Genomic DNA, 26385 nt, shown 5'->3' with positions numbered 1-26385 from the left:
AAGCCCTGTTTACACTTGGAGCTAACATGGGTCATGTGACCTGATCTTATCCACATCCTGATTGTGCCCACATTTTCAGAAATTTGTCTACACATGGTATTAAAATGTGTCTCTCTTATCTGTCCATTGTCTACGCATTGTGATAAGATTCCCTGGTGGCTCCTTGTAGGCAAATTATTTCACAGCTATTCTTTCAAAATAATATATTTATAATATTTATTTATTTTATTACACATATTGACGGCATTAGCCAATGGTGCCAGCTGTCCAGGAATTTAGGATCAGGATGATTTACATGGCTTCACTGTCCTGATCCATCTACTCTACAATAAGACACAACGCATGTCTGACTACTTCCTGAAGTGATCTATATCAGTGTCTAGGTGGGGTCTGACTACTTCCTGAAGGGATCTATATCCGTGTCTAGGTCGGGTCTGACTACTTCCTGAAGTGATCTATATCAGTGTCTAGGTGGGGTCTGACTACCTCCTGAAGTGATCTATATCCGTGTCTAGGTGGGGTCTGACTACTTCCTGAAGTGTCCTGTATCAGTATCTAGGTGGGGTCTGACTATTTCCTGAAGTGATCTATATCAGTGTCTAGGTGGGGTCTGACTACCTCATGAAGTGATCTATATCAGTGTCTAGGTGGAGAGGCTGGTGGGGGATGGGGCCCAGGGCATGAGTCAGTCCACATACAGTAGTAGGTGACAGATCCCTCACATTTCCATGTATCTAATACACACACACACACGCACACACACACACACACACACACACACACACATACATACATACATACATACATACATGCACGCGCGCGCACACACACACACACACACACACACACACACACACACACACACACACACACACACACACACACGCACACGCACACTCTGCTGTCTCCTGGTACCCTGCGGCCTCCAGGAAGGTGGAAGACTGATATGGTGTCATCACGGAGGCTAACCCACAGTATGGGAGCGGCCCTCTTCCTCTCCAAACCCAGAAATCAATAGTCAGGATGAAACGGGGTGGAAACAGCACAACCTTGATGTGTGTATCCACATTTACAGAGAATAATGTTTTCCCATCGTTGACCTGGAGTGCACTGGTTAAGGTAATATGAAGGACAGTAGAGTAATGATCCTGCCTGTCTGGAGTATGTCCTGCATGGACATGGATGGGAGAGCTTCATTCAATAGGTCTGCATTGGGCTGCCGCTGGTTGAAATGCATGGGGGTGTTGAGGTAGAGCTGTATGTGCGGTGGGCGCCGAGGTTGACAGGTGTTACAGATCAATTGGTTTCACCACTGATGGCGTGAAGGAAATGAGTTTAGCCTGTGCAAGTCTACGTCCCAAATGGCACCCTATTCCCTACACAGTGCACAGGGCTCTGGTCAAAGTAGTGCACTACAGGGAACAGGGTGCCATTTGAGACACTGCCTAAGCCTGCATCTGTGAGAAATCACATGCTCTCCTCAGCACGGTGTATCTGCCCAGCAGATATCCAAACATCGTATAGCTGTGAATAATTGACTCTCCCTATAACGCTGTAAACACCAATTAAACAAACCAGACCAGGTAAAGCTAGCGCATTTAAAATGTAATCCGAGGAGTCAGAATCCCATGGGACTAATACACAGCCACAGTGGAAAGGGATTTTTGGGGGCAATTGTTATTTTCTTGCAATCTGGGGAATTGCCCTTGAAGAGCACAGCGTCTTTTCATATGCGGAAAACATATTTATCTTCAAATGTCAATCAATACTATTTTTTTCATTCCGTCTGGGTTGGACAGAGAATCAAACATGGGCTTTGATCGATACAGATTATCTGTGGTGGTGTGGCAACGTCTGGGTCTTGGAGGTTTCTGTGAGGAATGTTAGTGTTGTGGTGGATGGCGCTCTGTTTCAAGCAGAGTTCAATTACGAAGCAGGTGGGGGGCCATGGGGCTGGGATTCACACGTTACAATCAGCCATAGAGAACAACCAGTACATGAGTTATAACAGAGAAACTACCACACAGAGAGATCCTTTACATGAGTTATAACAGAGAAACCACCACACAGAGAGATCCTTTACATGAGTTATAACAGAGAAACTACCACACAGAGAGCTCCTTTACATGGGTTATAACAGAGAAACCACCACACAGAGAGATCCTTTACATGAGTTAAAACAGAGAAACTACCACACAGAGAGGTCCTTTACAAGGGTTATAACAGAGAAACTACCACACAGAGAGGTCCTTTACATGAGTTATAACAGAGAAACCACCACACAGAGAGATCCTTTACATGAGTTAAAACAGAGAAACTACCACACAGAGAGGTCCTTTACATGGGTTATAACAGAGAAACTACCACACAGAGAGGTCCTTTACATGAGTTATAACAGAGAAACTACCACACAGAGAGATCCTTTACAAGGGTTATAACAGAGAAACTACCACACAGAGAGCTCCTTTACATGGGTTATAACAGAGAAACTACCACACAGAGAAGTCCTTTAAATGAGTTAAAACAGAGAAACTACCACACAGAGAGGTCCTTTAAATGAGTTAAAACAGAGAAACTACCACACAGAGAGGTCCTTTACATGAGTTATAACAGAGAAACTACCACACATAGAGATCCTTTACATGGGTTATAACAGAGAAACTACCACACAGAGAGATCCTTTACAAGGGTTATAACAGAGAAACTACCACACAGAGAGATCCTTTACATGAGTTATAACAGATAAACCACCACACAGAGAGGTCCTTTATATGGGTTATAACAGAGAAACTACCACACAAAGAGGTCCTTTACATGAGTTATAACAGAGAAACCACCACACAGAGAGGTCCTTTACATGAGTTATAACAGAGAAACTACCACACAGAGAGGTCCTTTACAAGGGTTATAACAGAGAAACTACCACACAGAGAGGTCCTTTACATGGGTTATAACAGAGAAACCACCACACAGAGAGGTCCTTTACATGAGTTATAACAGAGAAACTACCACACAGAGAGGTCCTTTACAAGGGTTATAACAGAGAAACTACCACACAGAGAGGTCCTTTACATGAGTTATAACAGATAAACTACCACACAGAGAGGTCCTTTACAAGGGTTATAACAGAGAAACCACCACACAGAGAGGTCATTAACATGGGTTATAACAGAGAAACCACCACACAGAGAGGTCCTTTACATTTCCATGCAGAGAGGTCCTTTACATCAGATTGATGACAAACACAGCCTCTCTATCAGCTGGACCAGATGGCCATGAAGTACGCATGGAAATGAAGCTCCAGTCAGAAAAGAAAAAAGAAATCCCTCATATAAATAACGATCACACACTGTGGGCCGGTTCTTCATGCAGCAGTGATTCATTACAATGGAGGTGAAAAACCTTCGCCCTGATTACCTCTTCACGGCAATTTCTGTGTGTGAAAGACCTTTTAATGGCTTGCCCATTCTCTAGTTACGAGCCCCATTGGAATTCCTGTCTGATACCCTCACTCTATTTACACTCATATATACTGTAGCAGACAGACTGACAGGTGGGCAGGCAGGCCGACAGGCGGGCAGACAGGCGGGCAGACAGGCAGGCAGACAGGCAGACAGACAGACAGACAGGCGGGCAGACAGGCGGGCAGACAGGCAGGCGGGCAGACAAACAGGCGGACAGACAAACAGGCGGACAGACAGACGGACAGACAGACGGACAGACAGACGGACAGACAGGGAGGCGGGCAGACAGGTTTCTACATGGCTGATGTTGAGGGTTTGATAATCCTTCATGTTCCATGCTGGGTGTCCTCTCCTCATTACGTCTCTAAGTGTCTCAATGGAATAACAGCAGAGGCCCCTGGGGGTCAAACTGGAGTCAATGTGCTAGAGAAACAATGTGCTAGAGAGTCAATGTGCTAGAGAAACAATGTGCTAGCTAGTCAATTTGCTAGATAGTCAATGTGCTAGAGAGTCAATGTGCTAGAGAGTCAATGTGCTAGAGAGTCAATGTGCTAGAGAGTCAATGTGCTAGAGAGTCAATGTGCTGGAGAGTCAATGTGCTGGAGAGTCAATGTGCTATAGAGTCAATGTGCTAGAGAGTCAATGTGCTGGAGAGTCAATGTGCTGGAGAGTCAATGTGCTATAGAGTCAATGTGCTAGAGAGTCAATGTGCTAGAGAGTCAATGTGCTAGAGAGTCAATGTGCTAGAGAGTCAATGTGCTAGAGAGTCAATGTGCTAGAGAAACAATGTGCTAGAGAGTCAATGTGCTATAGAGTCAATGTGCCAGAGAGTCAATGTGCTAGAGAGTCAATGTGCTAGAGAGTCAATGTGCTAGAGAAACAATGTGCTAGAGAGTCAATGTGCTATAGAGTCAATGTGCTAGAGAGTCAATGTGCTATAGAGTCAATGTGCTAGAGAGTCAATGTGCTAGAGAAACAATGGTGCTTTATTGATCAGTAGCGCCGCGCTCCTTTCTGGTGGCGGTGAGGGAACACACGCTGCCATCTGTCACGGCTGTTCCGCCACCTTGCCACCATTTTCCCCACAAATGGGTCAGAAATATCAGAATAATAAGAGAAGAGAAGAGTACAGCCCAGAGCCATGACAAAAACCCATGATCATTATTATGACTCGCCGGAGATCAGCCAAGACATTCCTTTAATGTGAACAGGCTGCTGTTGTGACGGACCAGACATGATAGGTTGTGGTTTTCTGTCCCCCTCAAACACCATCAAAGTGTGCCAGTAGCGTGTAAGTACTTGATTAGAATATCTAGGAAATATCAAGATAGGGTAATTGCGGGGAAAATCGTAAAGAGCTTTGAGACTTCTGAAATACGGTATCTGTCCTATATATTCTGACCCAATCAGAATGTTTAATCTGAAAATAGAATGCCAGGTAGTTTAAAACCCTGAAAACATCAGGAATCCTAAATAATAACTGACCAGTGTTTTAGTTGAGGACCTGATATAATTATAATCATATCAACTTTAGATTGAGGAACTGCAGAGAATTAAAAACATGTGATTGTACGAGGTCAACCATTTAAATTCCAGTCAATCAGGAAGTAAACCAAATCCAATTCCAATTCAACATTGTTGTAATTGAAAGCATTGAAAAGAATTGGAATTTCAGTGTACTTCCTGAATTGTCTTGAATTTAAATGGAATTGACCCCAACCCTGAGCCCCACAGTGGACGTTCCCGAGCCCCTTGCTCACCTGTGACTGATCTGCGTCCCCCGCAGACTGGACATGGTCTCCTCCAGGTTCTGCCGTAGGTCAGCAATGTTCTTCACTGTCCGCATGCGTCTCGTCTCGGGGTCTTCCCCTGTAATGCACAAAGAAGCGGTTTATGAGAGATGTTGGGCTCTGTGGTCAAGTTTCCCTTAAGTACAGATCTAGGATCAGCTTCCTCTGTCCCAAGTCTAACCTTAACCATTAGTGTGGGAAAAAGCAAAACTGACCAAACATCAGCGTCTAGGGGCAACTTCATGTTACACCAGATGTGGGCTCCTGTAACATTCTGTTTCCTCAAGACGCGTCATACATCAGCATCACCAACATCACCATGACAACGCGCTCTGACGGGTAGCATGGGTACGCATTCCAAGATGCTGTGCCGACAGTTTGAACCCGTCTCAGCTGTCAGGGTGGAATTGTCAACGAAACATGTTTTTAGTGGAAAAAGGACATTTCTGCAGTCCTGCCATTTTCAACGTGAACACAGAAACCCACTGCCATGACACTACATTCTCCATCTGTAAGCTACAACATATATTATGCCTCAATTATGCCTAAATCTCAGCTAGTCTTTCAATCTTAGTCAGTCCCATCGAAATGCATTTCATCTCAGTCCAGGACCTTTCCCCTGATTCCAGTTCAGCTCCGACAGTAACAACTTCATGTTTTATATACTTACAATAGTTATATATAAGACTAATTTACAGTGAAGTGCCTGTTGCAGTACATTGAGCCCATTCTACTGAAGTATATAAAACCCATTCTACTGAAGTATATTAAACCCATTCTACTGCAGTGTATTAAACCCATTCTACTGCAGTATATTAAACCCATTCTACTGAAGTATATAAAACCCATTCTACTGCAGTATATTAAACCCATTCTACTGCAGTATATTAAACCCATTCTACTGCAGTATATTAAACCCATTCTACTGCAGTATATTAAACCCATTCTACTGAAGTATATAAAACCCATTCTACTGCAGTATATTAAACCCATTCTACTGAAGTATATTAAACCCATTCTACTGCAGTATATTAAACCCATTCTACTGCAGTATATTAAACCCATTCTACTGCAGTATATTAAACCCATTCTACTGCAGTATATTAAACCCATTCTACTGCAGTATATTAAACCCATTCTACTGCAGTGTATTAAACCCATTCTACTGCAGTATATTAAACCCATTCTACTGAAGTATATAAAACCCATTCTACTGCAGTGTATTAAACCCATTCTACTGCAGTATATTAAACCCATTCTACTGAAGTATATTAAACCCATTCTACTGCAGTATATTAAACCCATTCTACTGAAGTATATTAAACCCATTCTACTGAAGTATATAAAACCCATTCTACTGTAGTATATTAAACCCATTCTACTGCAGTATATAAAACCCATTCTACTGCAGTATATTAAACCCATTCTACTGCAGTATATTAAACCCCTTCTACTGAAGTATATTAAACCCATTCTACTGCAGTATATTAAACCCATTCTACTGAAGTATATAAAACCCATTCTACTGAAGTATATTAAACCCATTCTACTGCAGTATATTAAACCCATTCTACTGAAGTATATTAAACCCATTCTACTGCAGTATATTAAACCCATTCTACTGCAGTACATTACACCCATTATATTGCAGTACATTAAACCCATTCTATTGCAGTACATTAAGCCCATTCTATTGCAGTACATTAAGCCCATTCTATTGCAGTACATTAAGCCCATTCTATTGCAGTACATTAAGCCCATTCTATTGCAGTACCTAAAGTCCATTCTACTGCATTCTATTGCAATACATTACACCCATTCTAAAGGGGAGCTACTAATTAGCAGTAGAGTGCTAAAGTACTTGTAGTCTGCATTCCAAATGGCACCCTATTCCCTACATAGTGCACTACTTTTGACCAGAGCCCTATAGGCCATGTTCAAAAGTAATGTGTGCAGAGAAAAGGGTGCCATTTGGATTTTACCCGTGGCAGTGTCTTCCCACAAACATAGTCGTAGACACAACAGCTGTAGGAAGACACTACAGTGCAATAGTCCAAGGGCAAAGCCCCGCATATCTGCCTGCCTAGTCCAATTAGGCCTGGCTATGCTCCAGCCATCATCGCCTCTGTCAGCGGACACCATGGGCTGGTAATTAACAGGAGTTGTGGGAGACCCAAAATGGATGCCAGTCACAGCAGTTTCCAGTTTCAAGGCACAACAAAAAAAGAACCCGTCTCCTCAAAGGAGCGTTGTAGAATGAGTCTGCACACGCGTCTAATGAGGGAACAACAGAATGAGTCTGCACACGCGTCTAATGAGGGAACAACAGAATGAGTCTGCACACGCGTCTAATGAGGGAACAACAGAATGAGTCTGCACACGCGTCTTATGAGGGAACAACAGAATGAGTCTGCACACGAGTCTAATGAGGGAACAACAGAATGAGTCTGCACACGCGTCTAATGAGGGAACAACAGAATGAGTCTGCACACGCGTCTAATGAGGGAACAACAGAATGAGTCTGCACACGCGTCTAATGAGGGAACAACAGAATGAGTCTGCACACGCGTCTAATGAGGGAACAACAGAATGAGTCTGCACACGCGTCTAATGAGGGAACAACAGAATGAGTCTGCACACGCGTCTAATGAGGGAACAACAGAATGAGTCTGCACACGCGTCTAATGAGGGAACAACAGAATGAGTCTGCACACGCGTCTAATGAGGGAACAACAGAATGTGTTTTCATGCTTTTTCTACTTCACATTGGAATGAACCACTCCAACACTGGGCCAAATGTGGTGAATGTGTGTGGGTTCTTAAAATGACTTGTCATGTTCCTTTGTGTTGAACCATAGTTTTTATTCACTGAACAGTCAACCAGCGCTTAACATTTAGAGAACGAATATACTCCACACAGGTTGAATATTAAGTTATTGTCTGGTGCATCACCCCAACATACAACGCAGAGTGAATGCTTTCATTGTGTTATAAAGTACATACATAGCGAGTACAGAGTCCATCAAACTTTGTCAGCAACCTTCAAAGCTGACCTGATTTTGGAAGAGCTGGTGAGAGGCACCTCTAAACTGTGTTCACGCATCACTGCTTCTGTCAAGAGGACTGATACAGCTTACGCACGCGCGCGCGCACACACACACACACACACACACACACACACACACACACACACACACACACACACACACACACACACACACACACACACACACACACACACACTCCGAGGGTGTCTCAGGGGGAGCTGGGATAGGCAAAAACCACATTTCCATTTCCCCCATACATATCAATACACACTGGTACATGTGTGAAACAGGACAAATATAATCACCCATCTAATTACTTATTATACACACACTCACACATACCCCTAACCCTAAACATAACCCTAACCTGAACACTAAACCTTATCATAGCGCCTAAACCTAACTCTAATTTGAACCATAACCCTAAACCTCACCCCTGAGCCTAAAATAGCATTTTTACAAGTGAGGACTGGAAAAATATCCCCACTTCTCAGATTTTTGTTGATTTACTATTCTTGTGAGGAAACCTGGTACTCACAAGTACAGTAAAATGTGTACACACACACAATTTTGGACTATTTTACCCTGACCCCATAGACGTGAGTCCGGTTCAGAATCAGTCCTATCAGGGAGGCTGTTAAGATCTGAGGTGGGACCAAGCCCAGGCAGCATCCGTTAACCCCGAGCCACGGGGGTGGCCAATCAATGCCTCCCTATGCCGTCTACGGTTTCAGACTTAAAAGGGAACACAAAAGAGCTGGACAGCCTTGTATAATGGACTCAATAGGACATTGAATGGCTTTTAGACCCCTTTAATTTGACTGTTGTGTGTCTCACTGTCAGCTGAAATGAGAGAGAGAGAGAGAGAGAGAGAGAGAGAGAGAGAGAGAGAGAGAGAGAGAGAGAGAGAGAGAGAGAGAGAGAGCAGAGAGAGAGAGAGAGCAGAGAGAGAGCAGAGAGAGAGCAGAGAGAGAGCAGAGAGAGAGCAGAAAGAGTGAGGGAGAGCAGAAAGAGAGAGAGAGAGAGAGCGAGAGAGAGAGAGAGAGAGCGAGCGAGAAAGAGAGAGAGAGAGAGAGAGAGAGAGAGAGAGAGAGAGAGAGAGAGAGAGAGAGAGCAGAAAGTGCGAGAGAGAGAGAGAGAGAGAGAGCAGAAAGTGCGAGAGAGAGAGAGAGAGAAAGAGAGAGAGAGAAGTGAGGAGGAATGCTCATATCATGTATGTGTGGGTGGGGTGTGGCAAGTTGGTCTGAGAGACAGTCTCAAAACTGCAATAAATCTTCAAAACCTTCCCCTACCTACATCCCTCTCTCTATTCGTCGCCTCGCTTCACCCTATCCTCGCCGACAAAGATCCAATCACAGTCCAATTATTAAGGGACACAAACAGGGTTGGCCCTGGGGGGATCAGGGCTGGACACAGTGTGCATCCCAGCTAGCCCCTTATTGCCTATAGTGGGTTATGGGCCCTGGTTAAAAGTAGTGCACTACATAGGGAACTAAATGGGGAATAGGGTGCTATTTAGAATGCACACACTCTCAGTGAGTTAGCCGGGGGGAGAGATTCATAGAGGGGTAATGGAGTGGAGCATTCACCTAAAGCAGACTGCTGCTCTGTTATTACACCATCGCTCACTATTATCACTCACGACCATCACTCATGACCATCACTCACTACCATCACTCACTACCATCACTCACTATTATCACTCACTATTATCACTCACTACCATCACTCACTACCATCACTCAATACCATCACTCATGGCCATCACTCACGACCATCACTAACTACCATCACTCACCACCACCACCATCAATCACCATCACTCACCACCACTACCTCCATCTCTCACCACCACCCACCACCATCACTCACCACCACCCACCACCATCACTCACCACCACCATCACTCACGACCATCACTCAACACCACCCACCACCATCACTCACCACCACTCACCACCATCACTCACCACCACCACCCACCACCATCACTCACAACCACCACCACCAATCACCATCACTCACCACCAATCACCATCACCATCACTCACCACCACCACCACCAATCACCATCACTACCTCCATCACTCACCACCACTACCTCCATCACTCACCACCACCCACCACCATCACTCACCACCACCATCACTCACTACCATCACTCACTACCATCACTCAACACCACCCACCACCATCACTCACCACCACTCACCACCATCACTCACAACCACCACCACCAATCACCATCGCTCACCACCAATCACCATCGCTCACCACCACCAACAATCACCATCACTACCTCCATCACTCACCACCACTACCTCCATCACTCACCACCACCATCACTCACCACCACCATCACTCACTACCATCACTCAACACCACCCACCACCATCACTCACCACCACCCACCACCATCACTCACAACCACCACCACCAATCACCATCACTCACCACCAATCACCATCACTCACCACCACCAACAATCACCATCACTACCTCCATCACTCACCACCACTACCTCCATCACTCACCACCACCCACCACCATCACTCACCACCACCCACCACCATCACTCACAACCACCACTCAACACCACTCACCACCACCCACCACCATCACTCACTACCATCACTCAACACCACCCACCACCATCACTCACCACCACTCACCACCATCACTCACCACCACCCACCAACATCACTCACAACCACCACCACCATCACTCACTACCATCACTCACCACCATCACCATCACTCACCACCACCACTCCCCATAGGCACAACCAACAGGTAATATGTACCATTCATTTTATACTCACAGGCGGTCAGATTAGATTTTGGGAGCGAAAGGTAATAATATTGACGTTGAAATAAGTGTGAAGTATGTAAACATTAATATGTCAACATTAATCATTTGGTATTTGCCGCAAATAAAACTGTAAAAAAAAATGTATACTATTGATGCCGTTATTAAACCACATTGTAAAAAAGGAAATAGGTGTTAAGAGATGATGAGGAGAGGTTTAGGTCTTAGATTCCTCCCGCACCGTGTTCACTGGAAATCTAGAGGTCAATGACATTATTTACATCTAAATGATATGAATGTTTGAGTAACAAAAGCCGTGAACCTCATTCTAGACTGTTTATGACGGGGAATATAGCAGCAAGCACCACTTCACAACGTCGTACCGGGGAGGTGATCTCAGCCTCAGTCAGACGCATCGCTATTCAAGTCCCTGTTGAGCACAACAATCATGCTACGATGCAGCGGCAGCACCTCAAGCCCCAGGTTGACCCACACAAATATGAACACACACACACACACGCACGCGCACGAGCACGCACACACACACACCCCCCCAACACCACCACAGGCCACAGGTTCAGCAGCTGCCTAGTATCACTCTCCCTCTCTTCAATAATGCATGTTCTCTTTAGCTCGAGGCCGGCACCTCTCCTGGAGAGAGTGAATACCACTCCCTGCTCCACACATCCTAATGAGTCCAGCTAACACCGTGTCTCACAAAACACACCAGGGGCTCGGCAAGACTTGCTCGCATGCACCAAACTCTGAATACGCCTTCGTGCAGAGAATGTCAACTCAAATCATTCAAACCCATTTCTATTGTCACCCACAATCCTCTCTGTGTTAGATAGCATGTGTCAACTCTCTGCAGCTTGCTGCAGCCACACGCCTGAGAGGAAGGAAAAACTGGATCCAGAGTGTTATGACTTCTCCTAGCTAAAACCTGTGCTGCTGAGTTCTGTCCTAACAGGCAGTTCAGCACTGAGCTGCTTGTTAAACCACATCCAATACATCGTTCCCTGAGGCAAAACCCTGAGCTGCCATACTGTACTATACTGCAGCTGGGCAGGCTGGGCACTTTTACTGACAACTTTGTGTGGGAATGGGCTTTAGGAGGTACTGTAACTATCTGGATAGATCACACAGACAGGGATAGTATGAATGGATCACTGTCACTGTTGTATTCACAGGCAGGGAGGGAGCGCGTTCGCTGCAGCTGGCAGCAGCACTAGTACCTTTTCAAGAACGGGAGAATTTGGGGCTGGGCTTTTTCAGTGCTATACGAGCTGTTACTACTACAGTGATAACACAATGATTACTATTACTACTACAATAATACCACAATGAGTATTTATGTTACTGCTGTTACTACTACAGTGATAACACAATGAGTATTTATGTTACTGCTATTACTACTACAGTGATAACACAATGAGTATTTATGTTACTGCTATTACTACTACAGTGATAACACAATGAGTATTTATGTTACTGCTATTACTACTACAGTGATAACACAATGAGTATTTATGTTACTGCTATTACTACTACAGTGATAACACAATGAGTATTTATGTTACTGCTATTACTACTACAGTGATAACACAATGAGTATTTATGTTACTGCTATTACTACTACAGTGATAACACAATGAGTATTTATGTTACTGCCATTACTACTACAGTGATAACACAATGAGTATTTATGTTACTGCTATTACTACTACTACAATAATACCACAATGAGTATTTATGTTACTGCTGTTACTACTACAGTGATAACACAATGAGTATTTATGTTACTGCTATTACTACTACAGTGATAACACAATGAGTATTTATGTTACTGCTATTACTACTACAGTGATAACACAATGAGTATTTATGTTACTGCTATTACTACTACAGTGATAAATACTCATTGTGTTATGTTACTGCTATTACTACTACTACAATAATACCACAATGAGTATTTATGTTAATACTATTACTACTACAATAATACCACAATGAGTATTTCTGTTACTGCTATTACTACTACTACAATAATACCACAATGAGTATTTATGTTAATACTATTACTACTACAATAATACCACAATGAGTATTTATGTTACTGCTATTACTACTACGATAATACCACAATGAGTATTTATGTTACTGCTATTACTACTACAATAATAAAACAATGAGTATTTATGTTACTGTTATTACTACTACAGTGATAACACAATTAGTATTTATGTCACTGTTATTGCTACTACAATATTACCACAATGAGTATTTATGTTACTGCTATTACTACTACAATAATACCACAATGAGTATTTATGTTAATACTATTACTACTACAATAATACCACAATGAGTATTTATGTTGCTACTTTTACTACTACAGTGATAGCACAAATGTTTATGTTACTGCTATTACTACCAGTGTTTCTACTATTACTAAAATTATTATTTATGTTAGCACTACTAATAACACAACCACTACCACACAGCAACTATGACTACCTTTACCTGACACTACTACCCAAGCTTCAGTCCACTACCACACAGTAACTATGACTACCTTTACCTGACACTACTACCCAAGCTTCAGTCCATTACCACACAGTAACTATGACTACCTTTACCTGACACTACTACCCAAGCTTCAGTCCACTACCACACAGTAACTATGACTACCTTTACCTGACACTACTACCCAAGCTTCAGTCCACTACCACACAGTAACTATGACTACCTTTACCTGACACTACTACCCAAGCTTCAGTCTACTACCACACAGCAACTATGACTACCTTTACCTGACACTACTACCCAAGCTTCAGTCTACTACCACACAGTAACTATGACTACCTTTACCTGACATTACTACCCAAGCTTCAGTCCACTACTACACAGTAACTATGACTACCTTTACCTGACACTACTACCCAAGCTACAGTCCACTACCACACAGTAACTATGACTACCTTTACCTGACACTACTACCCAAGCTTCAGTCCACTACCACACAGTAACTATGACTACCTTTACCTGACACTACTACCCAAGCTTCAGTCCACTACCACACAGTAACTATGACTACCTTTACCTGACATTACTACCCAAGCTTCAGTCCACTACTACACAGTAACTATGACTACCTTTACCTGACACTACTACCCAAGCTTCAGTCCACTACTACACAGTAACTATGACTACCTTTACCTGACACTACTACCCAAGCTTCAGTCCACTACTACACAGTAACTATGACTACCTTTACCTGACACTACTACCCAAGCTGCAGTCCACTACCACACAGTAACTATGACTACCTTTACCTGACACTACTACCCAAGCTTCAGTCCACTACCACACAGTAACTATGACTACCTTTACCTGACACTACTACCCAAGCTTCAGTCCACTACTACACAGTAACTATGACTACCTTTACCTGACATTACTACCCAAGCTTCAGTCCACTACTACACAGTAACTATGACTACCTTTACCTGACATTACTACCCAAGCTTCAGTCCACTACCACACAGTAACTATGACTACCTTTACCTGACACTACTACCCAAGCTTCAGTCCACTACGACACAGTAACTATGACTACCTTTACCTGACATTACTACCCAAGCTTCAGTCCACTACTACACAGTAACTATGACTACCTTTACCTGACACTACTACCCAAGCTTCAGTCCACTACTACACAGTAACTATGACTACCTTTACCTGACATTACTACCCAAGCTGCAGTCCACTACCACACAGTAACTATGACTACCTTTACCTGACACTACTACCCAAGCTTCAGTCCACTACCACACAGTAACTATGACTACCTTTACCTGACACTACTACCCAAGCTTCAGTCCACTACCACACAGTAACTATGACTACCTTTACCTGACACTACTACCCAAGCTTCAGTCCACTACTACACAGTAACTATGACTACCTTTACCTGACACTACTACCCAAGCTGCAGTCCACTACCACACAGTAACTATGACTACCTTTACCTGACACTACTACCCAAGCTTCAGTCCACTACCACACAGTAACTATGACTACCTTTACCTGACACTACTACCCAAGCTTCAGTCCACTACTACACAGTAACTATGACTACCTTTACCTGACATTACTACCCAAGCTTCAGTCCACTACTACACAGTAACTATGACTACCTTTACCTGACATTACTACCCAAGCTTCAGTCCACTACCACACAGTAACTATGACTACCTTTACCTGACACTACTACCCAAGCTTCAGTCCACTACGACACAGTAACTATGACTACCTTTACCTGACATTACTACCCAAGCTTCAGTCCACTACTACACAGTAACTATGACTACCTTTACCTGACACTACTACCCAAGCTTCAGTCCACTACTACACAGTAACTATGACTACCTTTACCTGACATTACTACCCAAGCTGCAGTCCACTACCACACAGTAACTATGACTACCTTTACCTGACACTACTACCCAAGCTTCAGTCCACTACCACACAGTAACTATGACTACCTTTACCTGACACTACTACCCAAGCTTCAGTCCACTACCACACAGTAACTATGACTACCTTTACCTGACACTACTACCCAAGCTTCAGTCCACTACTACACAGTAACTATGACTACCTTTACCTGACATTACTACCCAAGCTTCAGTCCACTACTACACAGTAACTATGACTACCTTTACCTGACATTACTACCCAAGCTTCAGTCCACTACCACACAGTAACTATGACTACCTTTACCTGACACTACTACCCAAGCTTCAGTCCACTACTACACAGTAACTATGACTACCTTTACCTGACATTACTACCCAAGCTTCAGTCCACTACTACACAGTAACTATGACTACCTTTACCTGACACTACTACCCAAGCTTCAGTCCACTACTACACAGTAACTATGACTACCTTTACCTGACACTACTACCCAAGCTTCAGTCCACTACCACACAGTAACTATGACTACCTTTACCTGACACTAGTCAGCAGCACTACCAGAACAGCAGCTCCACATCCAGCTGTACATATAACCGTACAGATGGAGACCTGTGTACGCCCCTGGCTATGGTGTCTAGCTGTGTGTGTGTGACTCACAGCGTGTGTGTGGCTTATAGAGTGTGTGACTAAGGGTGAGTGACTAAGGGTGTGTGGGTGTGTGTTTCGGTGTAAGCGTGTGTGTGTGTGTATTACGGCGAAAGAGTGTGACTAAGGGTGTGTGTGTGTGTGTGTGTGTGTGTGTGTGTGTGTGTGTGTGTGTGTATGTGTGTGTGTGTGTGTGTGTGTGTGTGTGTGTGTGAGACTTACAATGTGGGTGTGTGTGCAGCACCTGCTCCAGGTCACCCAGCATGGTGAGGATCACCTCCTTGTCCAGCTGAGCCGTACCCTCGCGGGCGCCCCCCTCCGCCTCCTCCTCCGCCCAGTACCCCCTCTCCCTGCCACCCTGGTCCCCGACCCTGGTGCCCGCCGCTGACGCCACCTCATCGTCCGAACGCCCACTGCTGCCCTCTTCATCCGTACCCTCCTCCCTGGGCTTCCCCAGCTGCCCACGTAGCGTCTCCCGAGGCGGTTGCTGTTGCCCGCCCAGCGATGCCCGCCCGACCGCCGTGCACCTCCATGGCACAGGGATGAGGGAGTGCTCCGACTGGGAGAGAACTTTGGTCAGGGAGAGGGACAGGGAGCGCGCCCTGGTGCCCCTCGCACCCATGCCATCCCTGGCTGGCTCCTTCCTGGGGCTGCCCCCTCGCGCTGGGGATGATGACAAGGACAAAGAGGATTTGGAAGGCGTGGGCGGGTCATCTAGCTCGAAGGAGTACACCCGCTGCTCGCCCTCGCTCAGCAGGGTCAGGTTGGTCAGGGAGCGCTGCTTGCGGAGGTTCAGGTTGTCTGGGAGGGGTTGGGGGGGTCGGCGAGGGGGGCTTCCACCCTGGTACACAGAGAACTCGGCGCCTCTCTTCATCTTCACCTCCTTGCTCTCGTTCACTCTCTCTCTGTTCGTCAGTGGGTCTGTGCTGGTCCACCTGTTTGGCTGTGTTCCCGTTCACATTCTGGCAGTGGTGGCTGGTGAGCCGGAGGAGGGGAGAGGAGAAGAAGGTGGCGAGAGAGGTGAAGACGCCTCTATCTGTGGGGGGGGACTTAGGTGGCCCCCTGTCCAGCGCTCACCGAGGGTCCAGGCTTCATCCAGATGGAAGGAGTGAGGGATGGAGGGATGGAGAGCATGTTGCAGACGCCTAGATGAAAAACTCCCCCCTCACACACAGCAGAGTCCAGAGGCATCCTCCAGACATTGCATTCCCATGGTCACACAGCTAATAACTGGTGCCACAGACACACACCAACACAAAAAAACAGACACTGCTTTACCTCCCCCTCCTCCTCCTCTTCTCTCTCTCTCCTCCACCTCAAAACAGCAAGAAGCGGTGAGGGGTGTGGATGAATGCGATATTACATCTCTCTCTTTCTCACGCAATCTCTCTCTCTCCTCCGCTCTATTCTACTCTCTCTCTGCTTCTCTCTCTCTGCTTCTCTCTCTCTGCTTCTCTCTCTCTCTGCTTCTCTCTCTCTCTGCTTCTCCCTCTCTTTATCTTTCTCTATTAAGAGCAGAGGGGAGCATTTCATTCCTCTCTCCCTCTCTGCGCTCCTGTTAATTACCAGCTCAGCAGAGCCTTTGCTTCTCTCCCTCTCTCCTCTCCTCACACCAGAGAATGGAGCCAGCACTCAATCTCTCCGCTCTGTTCATTTTAGCATTCAGCCTGCAATTCTATCCTTCCTCTCCCTCTGCCGCTCTCTCTCTTACTCTCTGGCTCATCTGTTTCTCCCTCCTCTCTCTTCTCTCTCTCTGTCTCTCTGCCTCATGTGTGTCTCCCTCCTCTCTCTTCTCTCTTCTCTCTCTCTGCCTCATCTGTTTCTCCCTTCTCTCTCTTCTCTCTCTCTGTCTCTCTTCTTCTCTTGTCTCGGTGGTTTCCCTTTCCTCTGCTGCAGCAGTGGCATCCTCTGCTGTGGCTACTGCCGACCATCAAAGCACGTGTCTTCTGTCTCCACGTCTGCCCACTTCAGTTCAGGAAACGCCTCACCACAAGTCGCAGGGTACTTGGGGAGTATGTGTGTGAGCGAAAGAGAGTCAAAGGATGAAAATGCATGTTCAACACTGCTGCCTCCCCCTCTTATCCTCCTCTTCTCCTCCCCCTCTCCTCCTCCTCTTCTCCCTCTTTTCCTTCCCCTCCTCTTCTCCTCCCCTTCTTCCTCTTCTCCTCCCTTTCTCCTCCTCCCTTTCGCCCTCTTCTCCTCCCCTTCTCCCACTTCTCCTCCCCCTCTTCTACTTCTCCTTCCCCTCTTCTCCTCTCCCTCCCCCTCTTCTCCTCCCCCTCTTCTCCTCTCCCTCTTCTCCTCTCCCTCTTCTCCTCTCCCTCTCTTCCTCTCCCTCTCTGCTTTCCCTGATAAAAACCAGAGTGACTGGGAGTTGTTTGGACAGCACACCTGCGAGTTGCGGCTCCCTGATAGCAGTGCTGCGCTGATGCACAGGCTAATTAAACGCTATAGGGTTAATGAGGTAAAGAGTAAAGCCCCGGCTCTCCTCTCACCAAGACTGCAGCCTGTCTGTCAACAGCTTCAACACTTCCTCTAGTATTAATAACCTCAACAGCACAGACACACACACCATAGACAAACAACAGCCTCCATGTGACCACACATGCTATAAGCTCGTGATGCAGAGAAACTCATGGTAGCAGTTGCCCTGAGCAACCATATCCAAGGTGACATTAACTGCCATGGACAGAGATGGCATTTACAGTTGTAGGATCGTAACTTGACCAGTTTCTCCCCAGACATTTTTGTAGGGGTTGATACATTTTTAGTTAGGGCAAATCAAGTCTGACATTTTAAAATGTGTGCCAAGAGTGTGTAAAGCTGTCCTCAAGGCAAAAGGTGGCTACTTTGAAGAATCTCAAATTTAAATATATTTAGATTTGTTTAACACTTTTTGGGGTTACGACATTATTCCATATGTGTTATTTCATAGTTTTGATGTCTTCACTATTTTTCTAAATAAAGAAAAACCCTGGAATGAGAAGGTGTGTCCAAACGTTTGACTGGTACTGTAGGCCTACCTCTACATTGACGCTACACGGATCTTCTGTGAAATGACTGTACGTTGCTCTGTCCGTTAAACCACCAAAATGTAAATGCCATGTAAACCCAGTGCTGCAGGAAATGTAGCCCGAAGATGATGACCCATAAGTAGCTTTTTGAAAGACTTCCTTCACTATAGAGGCTACCGCAGACTCCAGGCAACGAGCAGTTCAGGAGACAAAACTAAGAAAAAAAACAGTTTCCCCTAGGTACAGATCTAGGATCTGCTTTCCCTCCCCGAATCCTAACCTTATGAATAGTGAGGGAAAAACAAAACTGAACCAAGATCAGTGTCTGGAAGCAACACAATTGTCCTGATACAGAAGTGAACCACCATGGTTCCTCAGATTATCATCTACATATGTTCATAAAAATTAAATAAAAAACAGCAAAATCAGACTTTCTGAGTAGAACACAACTGCAAAACATTTTCATAAATGAACAAATCAAAGCAGAAAGTTCAACGGAGTCTCGCTGACCGCGGCGCTCATTGTGCCGTGACCACAGTGTGTATATTACAGGTTTGGCGATGTAAAAACACAACATTCCAGACATGGTACTTCGGCTGTGGCTTTGTAAAGGCACACATTTAGAGGACTAAAGTAGCACTATGTAGGGACCGTTCCCTTTGTAGACCACGATTTGGGGAGTCATTTGTTTTGTGACAGAACAATCTTTTGTTTTTCCCATACCCAAATGACAAAGCAGTTTAGAGTAGAGCAAGGCCTAAGACATGCAGTGTGTTTAGTTAACATGCAGACCCACTAGGCAGGAATACATAGCAGTAGATGTACTATGACTTGACAGATACCTGACCTGCAACACCAAAGCTACGTTATAACACGGCATCATTTCCCAAGGACATCATCCACATTACATTTCCCAAGGACATCATCCACATTACATTTCCCAAGGACATCATCCACATTACATTTCCCAAGGACATCATCCACATTACATTTCCCAAGGACATCATCCACATTACATTTCCCAAGGACATCATCCACATTACATTTCTCAAGGACATCATCCACATTACATGAAATTCTATCGGTCTCTGTGTAAATGCCAAGGTGAGCTGCAGCCCAGCCCACCACCCAGATAATACAGATTCTCTCTCTGTCTCCTGCAGCCCAGCCCACCACCCAGATAATACAGATTCTCTCTCTGTCTCCTGCAGCCCAGCCCACCACCCTGATAATACAGATTCTCTCTCTGTTTCCTGCAGCCCAGCCCACCACCCTGATAATACAGATTCTCTCTCTGTCTCCTGCAGCCTCGGGCCACTGTCTATCCAGATGACCCGCCACGTCCCCACAGCTAGAACAAGACGCCGGGCGCCGGGGCGTAACCGATGGCGACTGCGTAAACAAAGGGCCACAGATGCCTCCTGTGTCCGCCAGTCGTTCCTGACCTTTTCCCTTCGCCGTGTGAGGTGGGGATCAAGGGACCCCCCATGCTACCTCAAAGACAAACATACACACACGCATTCACCAGAAAGTACACACACAGACAATATACTGTAATACACACCCACCCACCCACACACACACACACACACACACACACACACACACACACACACACACACACACACACACACACACACACACACACACACACACACACACACACACACACACACACACACACACACACACACACACGAGTGTTGCCTACCTGAGATTTCTTCCAGGCACTGCTTGGCAGTCTTGCTGTAGGCCAGGTCTCCCTTGGTGGGGCTGAGGCAGTGGTCTGTGGGGGCCACCGTGGTACAGTCGTTCTCGGAGTACGTCCTGGGAGAAACAAACAAAGCCACGGTTATTCAGGAGCCGCATTGCATAGAGCGTTTGTTTTCATGTGGTAAAAAAACAGGACCCAGACTGAAATACTTCTATTCATGCTTTTTCGTATTTTCAACAGATGAAGATGAATATCTCAGGAGGATCTCTTGGATGAAGTGAGGTTTTGTGGGTGAAGGGAAGTTTGTCTATCTATCTGTCTGTGTGTGCATGCATGAACCTGCCTATGTGCAGCCAAAATCCACATACTGGCTTGCATTCCCTGTCCCCCTATAGCCCCTGGTCAAAAGTAGGGCACTAAAAAGGGAATAGGGTGCCATTTGGCAGGCAGCCTGTGTTTGTTCCCTTGCCTTGGGCAGAGATGTGAGAAACACAGCCAGACGTCCTGACGGCTGCTAGATAACTCTCCCTCACCGGCACACCCACAATAAAGCCTTTCCCCAGCCACCTGCACCGCCACAGATAAACTGGCAGCCACAGAATGCTGCATCAGCCAATGAGTTGAGCACTGTGAAACCTCGCTTTCTAACATCCGCCCCACAAACTACTTCTAGCTACATAGAATTTCACAGAGAGAGACATGCAGAAATATGGCAGCAATTTGACAGCCTGCAAAAAATGTCGGAATGGGTAAATTAAATGTTTACTGGGGGAGGGTATATATTCTGACTACTCAGTTTAGGAATGTTTGTTATAAAGATGTACAACAAGGATCTCAAATCAGTCTAAAAATACCCTGAGAAATGTACTGAGAACAAAACAAAGCACAGCACAGCCAATCATAAGTGAGAATCTCAGGTCGAATCAGGTCAGAGAGAGGACGCACATACAATGTTAACGTCACACAGCAGTGCCTTACAATCACCTCCCCGGCTGCTGTCAAAGGCGGAGGCAGGGGGACTGTAATCAACGAAACACAAACTGCAGCTAACTGCTGCTGCCTCTGCTCTTCTCAGCCTATGGCCCGGCTGCTCTGCTGTGGCACAGGAGAGGGAAGAAACCTAATTGGCCCTGAAATTATGGGAAATTGCGACGCAGCGGGAGGCCCTAAGTGCGAGGCCGCTGACAGTTCCTCCTCTGTCAGGCAGGTCGGCGGGGGCACACCTCCCTCCGGAAGAGAGTGAGAGAAACAGAGGAAAGGGGGAGGGAGGGAGACATGGGATACTATAGCCAGGATTGGACAAGCGAAGGGGAGAGGTAGGCAGGAGTGTGAGTGATCAGGTAGAACTGAGCATCTCAACCTGTTGGCTGCTGAGCCACAGAAGACAATGTGCTTGTCATTTTGGTTGATTGCATCCTGGATATGTAGTTGAGCCGCTCATGATTAGGACCTGACATGAATACAAAGTAGGAAAGCGATATGAAGAGAATCCCTTTTCAATGGCATGACATTACAGTGTCTGTTGTGTGTTGCTTGTCTCCCATTTAATGCAGATGGAGAACAGGTTGGAGAACAACAGCCGTCACCTGCATCTGCCTATGAATGATAATCAGGGATGCCTGTTAATGGGCAAGACGGCGAGGTGCATTGGACGGATTAAGATGAATTCTCAATGGTGAGTCAGCGAGCAGCAGAGTGCATTGTGTGCCAAGGTTGAACCCTTTTTGGAAATTATAGAGAAAGAGAAGAGAGGGAAAAGTTACTCGGAAGCCGATTATGGCTCGTTAATAGGATCCCCCCCAAAGGCCAGAACCGCTGTTAGCACGCCCGCCATCACAGGCTCTGTCTCTGACATCACAAAGCCCCTACCCAGCAGCCCCCATCCAGTCGACAGATTGAAAGGTGGGAAATTATCTTTGATGGGCGGCATCCGTCTGGAATCAAGGCTTCCACCTCTCTCCAGACACTCAAATAATAGGGGTTATTTGGAGCGCCATGGGATGCAGAGATTCAATTGGTTGTACGCACATCAAGATGGCGTGTGACTGGACGAGCCAGCCCTCGTGTGTCTGTGTGTGACTGTACGGCACCACATGCAGTCCCGTGGGCACAATGACAGAAGGCGGGATGCGGATAAAGGAGTGGAAGTATGGAGGGATGGAGGAGGGCCTCTATTCTCTGTCTCCCCATGAAACCTGTTCTAGATGGATCATGATGAGAGATTAGTCAAGACGCAGCCTGCGTCCCTAATAGCTCCCTATTTCCTATATAGTGCACTACCTTAGAGCAGAAAACTGTGGGCCTCGGTCAAAAACAGGCCTCTGGTCAAAAGTAATGCACAAGACAGGGATACAATTGGGATCAGATGCATTTGATAAGACGAGTAAAGTTAAAAGGCTGGAAATTCATCTTGGAGTATAACTGTCACTGTAGAAGAGGACATTTTAGACAAACCTGCCCAATAATTCCCCCTCAATTCCACTAACAATGAGTCTCTAAACTGTCCAAATAAATCATTTGTTGTATTGTTCTCAACAAAGTTGAACTCCTTCGCAGAAATCAAGTGGCAAACAAGGGACATTTGCTGCATATAAACACCCAAATGATGGACGTTTCAGACACAAGTTCAGCTGAACTACGTCAGGTGGAACAGAGGGCCTTGGGGTAATGCTGCAGGCATAGACATCAGGACATGGAGGTAGTGAGGTTCGTTTGGACTGTCATTCTAACAACCTGCTGAGGTTCGTTTGGACTGTCATTCTAACAACCTGCTGAGGTTCGTTTGGACTGTCATTCTAACAACCTGCTGAGGTTCGTTTGGACTGTCATTCTAACAACCTGCTGAGGTTAGATTGGACTGTCATTCTAACAACCTGCTGAGGTTAGTTTGGACTGTCATTCTAACAACCTGCTGAGGTTAGTTTGGACTGTCATTCTAACAACCTGCTGAGGTTAGTTTGGACTGTCATTCTAACAACCTGCTGAGGTTAGTTTGGACTGTCATTCTAACAACCTGCTGAGGTTAGTTTGGACTGTCATTCTAACAACCTGCTGAGGTTAGTTTGGACTGTCATTCTAACAACCTGCTGAGGTTAGTTTGGACTGTCATTCTAACAACCTGCTGAGGTTAGTTTGGAGAGCTGAGGGGAAGGCTGTGCACCAGAGCTGAGGGGAAGGCTGTGCACCAGAGCTGAGGGGAAGGCTGTGCACCAGAGCTGAGGGGAAGGCTGTGCACCAGAGCTGAGGGGAAGGCTGTGCACCAGAGCTGAGGGGAAGGCTGTGCACCAGAGCTGAGGGGAAGGCTGTGCACCAGAGCTGAGGGGAAGGCTGTGCACCAGAGCTGAGGGGAAGGCTGTGCACCAGAGCGGAGGGGAAGGCTGTACACCAGAGCTGAGGGGAAGGCTGTGCACCAGAGCGGAGAGGAAGGCTGTGCACCAGAGCTGAGGGGAAGGCTGTGCACCAGAGCTGAGAGGAAGGCTGTACACCAGAGCTCATTTGGGTAATTGTGATTTGATTGTGTATTTTTCTTTGTATTTTAAGTGAACATCCTACAAAGCCCTGTCTGTTAACAGTCTTGAAGACAAAGGCTGTCAGATGAGGATTATTGTCTTGATGGGTTTACTCCCCCAGGTTACTTGTGGTATGGTGTAACTAGCTAATATAAAAACACGTCATAGCTTATGAACACAACAATCATAAGAGAGACCTTCGCCAGACCACTGCATTATACCCCAGCCCCATTGTCACACAAAACAATCGCATGCACGTAAACAGACACACACGCACACCTGCACATACACATAGCCTCACCTATACATGAAGGGGGCGACGGTGGCTGTGTTGGGGTGGTTGTGCTGCTGCTGCTGGGGGAGCTGCACCGCTCCGTTCCCCCCCATGGCCCCGGGGGGCTGGGACAGGGCAGAGGTGCTGGTGGAAGACACCATGTTGCTCCGCCGGCCCTCCAGGCCCCCCAGGGAGCGCTGCTGCATGTAGTAGCCCCCCTGGCCCCCTTTAACCACCTTGGCCTTGTCCCCTTCCCTGCCCCCTCCACTACCACCCTGGGGGGCCTGGGCCTGGGTCTGGGCTTGACCGCCGGCCGGCTTCCCCGTAGCCGAGGGGGCCTTGAGCCCAGGCTTGGGGATTCCACTGGAGGCAGGGGGGATGGCGCTGTCCTTCTTGCCCACTGCAGGCTTGCCTCCCTTGGGGATGAGGCTGGCGATCTTCGAGGTCTTCTTGGATGGATCCACCATGGGTTCCCGTTGTTCCTCTTTGGGAGGGGTGCTGGCCTTGCCTCCTTTGCTCCTGCTCTTATCCTCCTTGTCTTTGGGCTGGGGCAGGGACTTATTGCTGCCACCGCTGGAGGGCGAAGAGCCCTTCACACAGCCCTTATTGGCTGCTGCCAGGGAGGGGGGCGAGGCAGTCTTGGCCAGCTGCTTGGTGCTGTTGCTGCTGCTAGTACACATTGACGACATTGGCTCCGTTATGCTTAGCCCTTCCTCGCCGTACTCCGACATGTCATCCTCCTCCTGCAAGGCCATCTCGGCCACCGACGGCGAAGTCCGCGAGGCTGAGCGAGGGTTGATCATCCGGAACTTGTCCAGCATGGATCTCTGGGAGGCACCACCGCCAGCGACAGAGCCCGACTTGGGCGCTTCAGTCATTGGGGGCCGTAGGCGGTCGGAGGCGGGGGGTGGGGTGGGTGAGGGAGAGGGCGAGGTGGAGACCGAGAGCATGGAGGAGGTGGCACTGTGCTTCATGTTCATGGACTTGCTGCGCCAGGACTTGCCGGCAGTGGGGGAGGGGATGGCAGAGGCCAGCTGCTGCCCGCTGAGGCTGGTGGGCACTTGGGCACCTCCGTTCATGCTGCCAGGCAGAGGGATGCTCTTCGCCGATTCTGCAAAGGAGACAAATAAACAGACACACAGTTACATCAACCGTCTCAGGAACACAACTGGATCAATACATGCACATATGGTCTCATATACTGAGAGAACAATTTGGATTGAAAATGAAATGGCAGGTACTTTCTATGTAGAGCCAAATATTCACCATCATTGAGTCATCTACAGCAGGGGTGTCAAACTCATCCCATGGAGGGCCTAGTGCCTGCAGATGTACATTTTGTACATTCATTGAAGCCCTAGACCACCAGGTGTGGGGAGTTCCTTACTAATTAGTGACCTTAATTCATCAATCAAATACAAAGGAGGAGAGAAAACCCGCAGACACTCGACCCTCCGTGAAATGAGTCTGACACCTGTGATCTACTGCCTCTGGCACTTTGACAGAAGAACCATCATTGCAGTAGAAACGCTCTCAAAAGTAGCACTATATGATATAAAAGCACATAGGTTCTTCCCCAACGACAGGTATGACCAGAGTAGTCCATCACATGGGAGCTTTCCATTGGCGTCACACTG

The 26385-nt window shown here is 46.6% G+C and overlaps 1 protein-coding gene across 50 annotated transcripts in view; it reads right to left on the bottom strand.

Annotated features, from left to right (window-relative positions):
- The window catches only part of nav3 (neuron navigator 3), a 242182-nt gene that overhangs the window by 76009 nt on the left and 139788 nt on the right, over positions 1-26385 (bottom strand). For 49 of the 50 annotated variants that reach the window (XM_090201028.1, XM_090201029.1, XM_090201036.1 and 46 more), the window contains 3 exons: positions 24776-25859; positions 20963-21078; positions 5225-5333 (listed from right to left, as the gene is read on the bottom strand). In XM_090201028.1, coding sequence (XP_090057154.1) covers positions 5225-5333; positions 20963-21078; positions 24776-25859 — 1309 coding nt within the window. Of the gene's footprint in view, positions 1-5224; positions 5334-16459; positions 17719-20962; positions 21079-24775; positions 25860-26385 lie in introns of those variants that run through there. The other variant, XM_090201078.1, reaches the window with a different exon arrangement.

The sequence above is a fragment of the Oncorhynchus mykiss genome, chromosome 15, assembly GCF_057628025.1.
Source record: "Oncorhynchus mykiss isolate SJ-2025 chromosome 15, ASM5762802v1, whole genome shotgun sequence".
In the NCBI taxonomy this organism is placed as follows: domain Eukaryota; kingdom Metazoa; phylum Chordata; class Actinopteri; order Salmoniformes; family Salmonidae; genus Oncorhynchus; species Oncorhynchus mykiss.
This window is presented reverse-complemented; position numbering and strand designations above follow the sequence as displayed.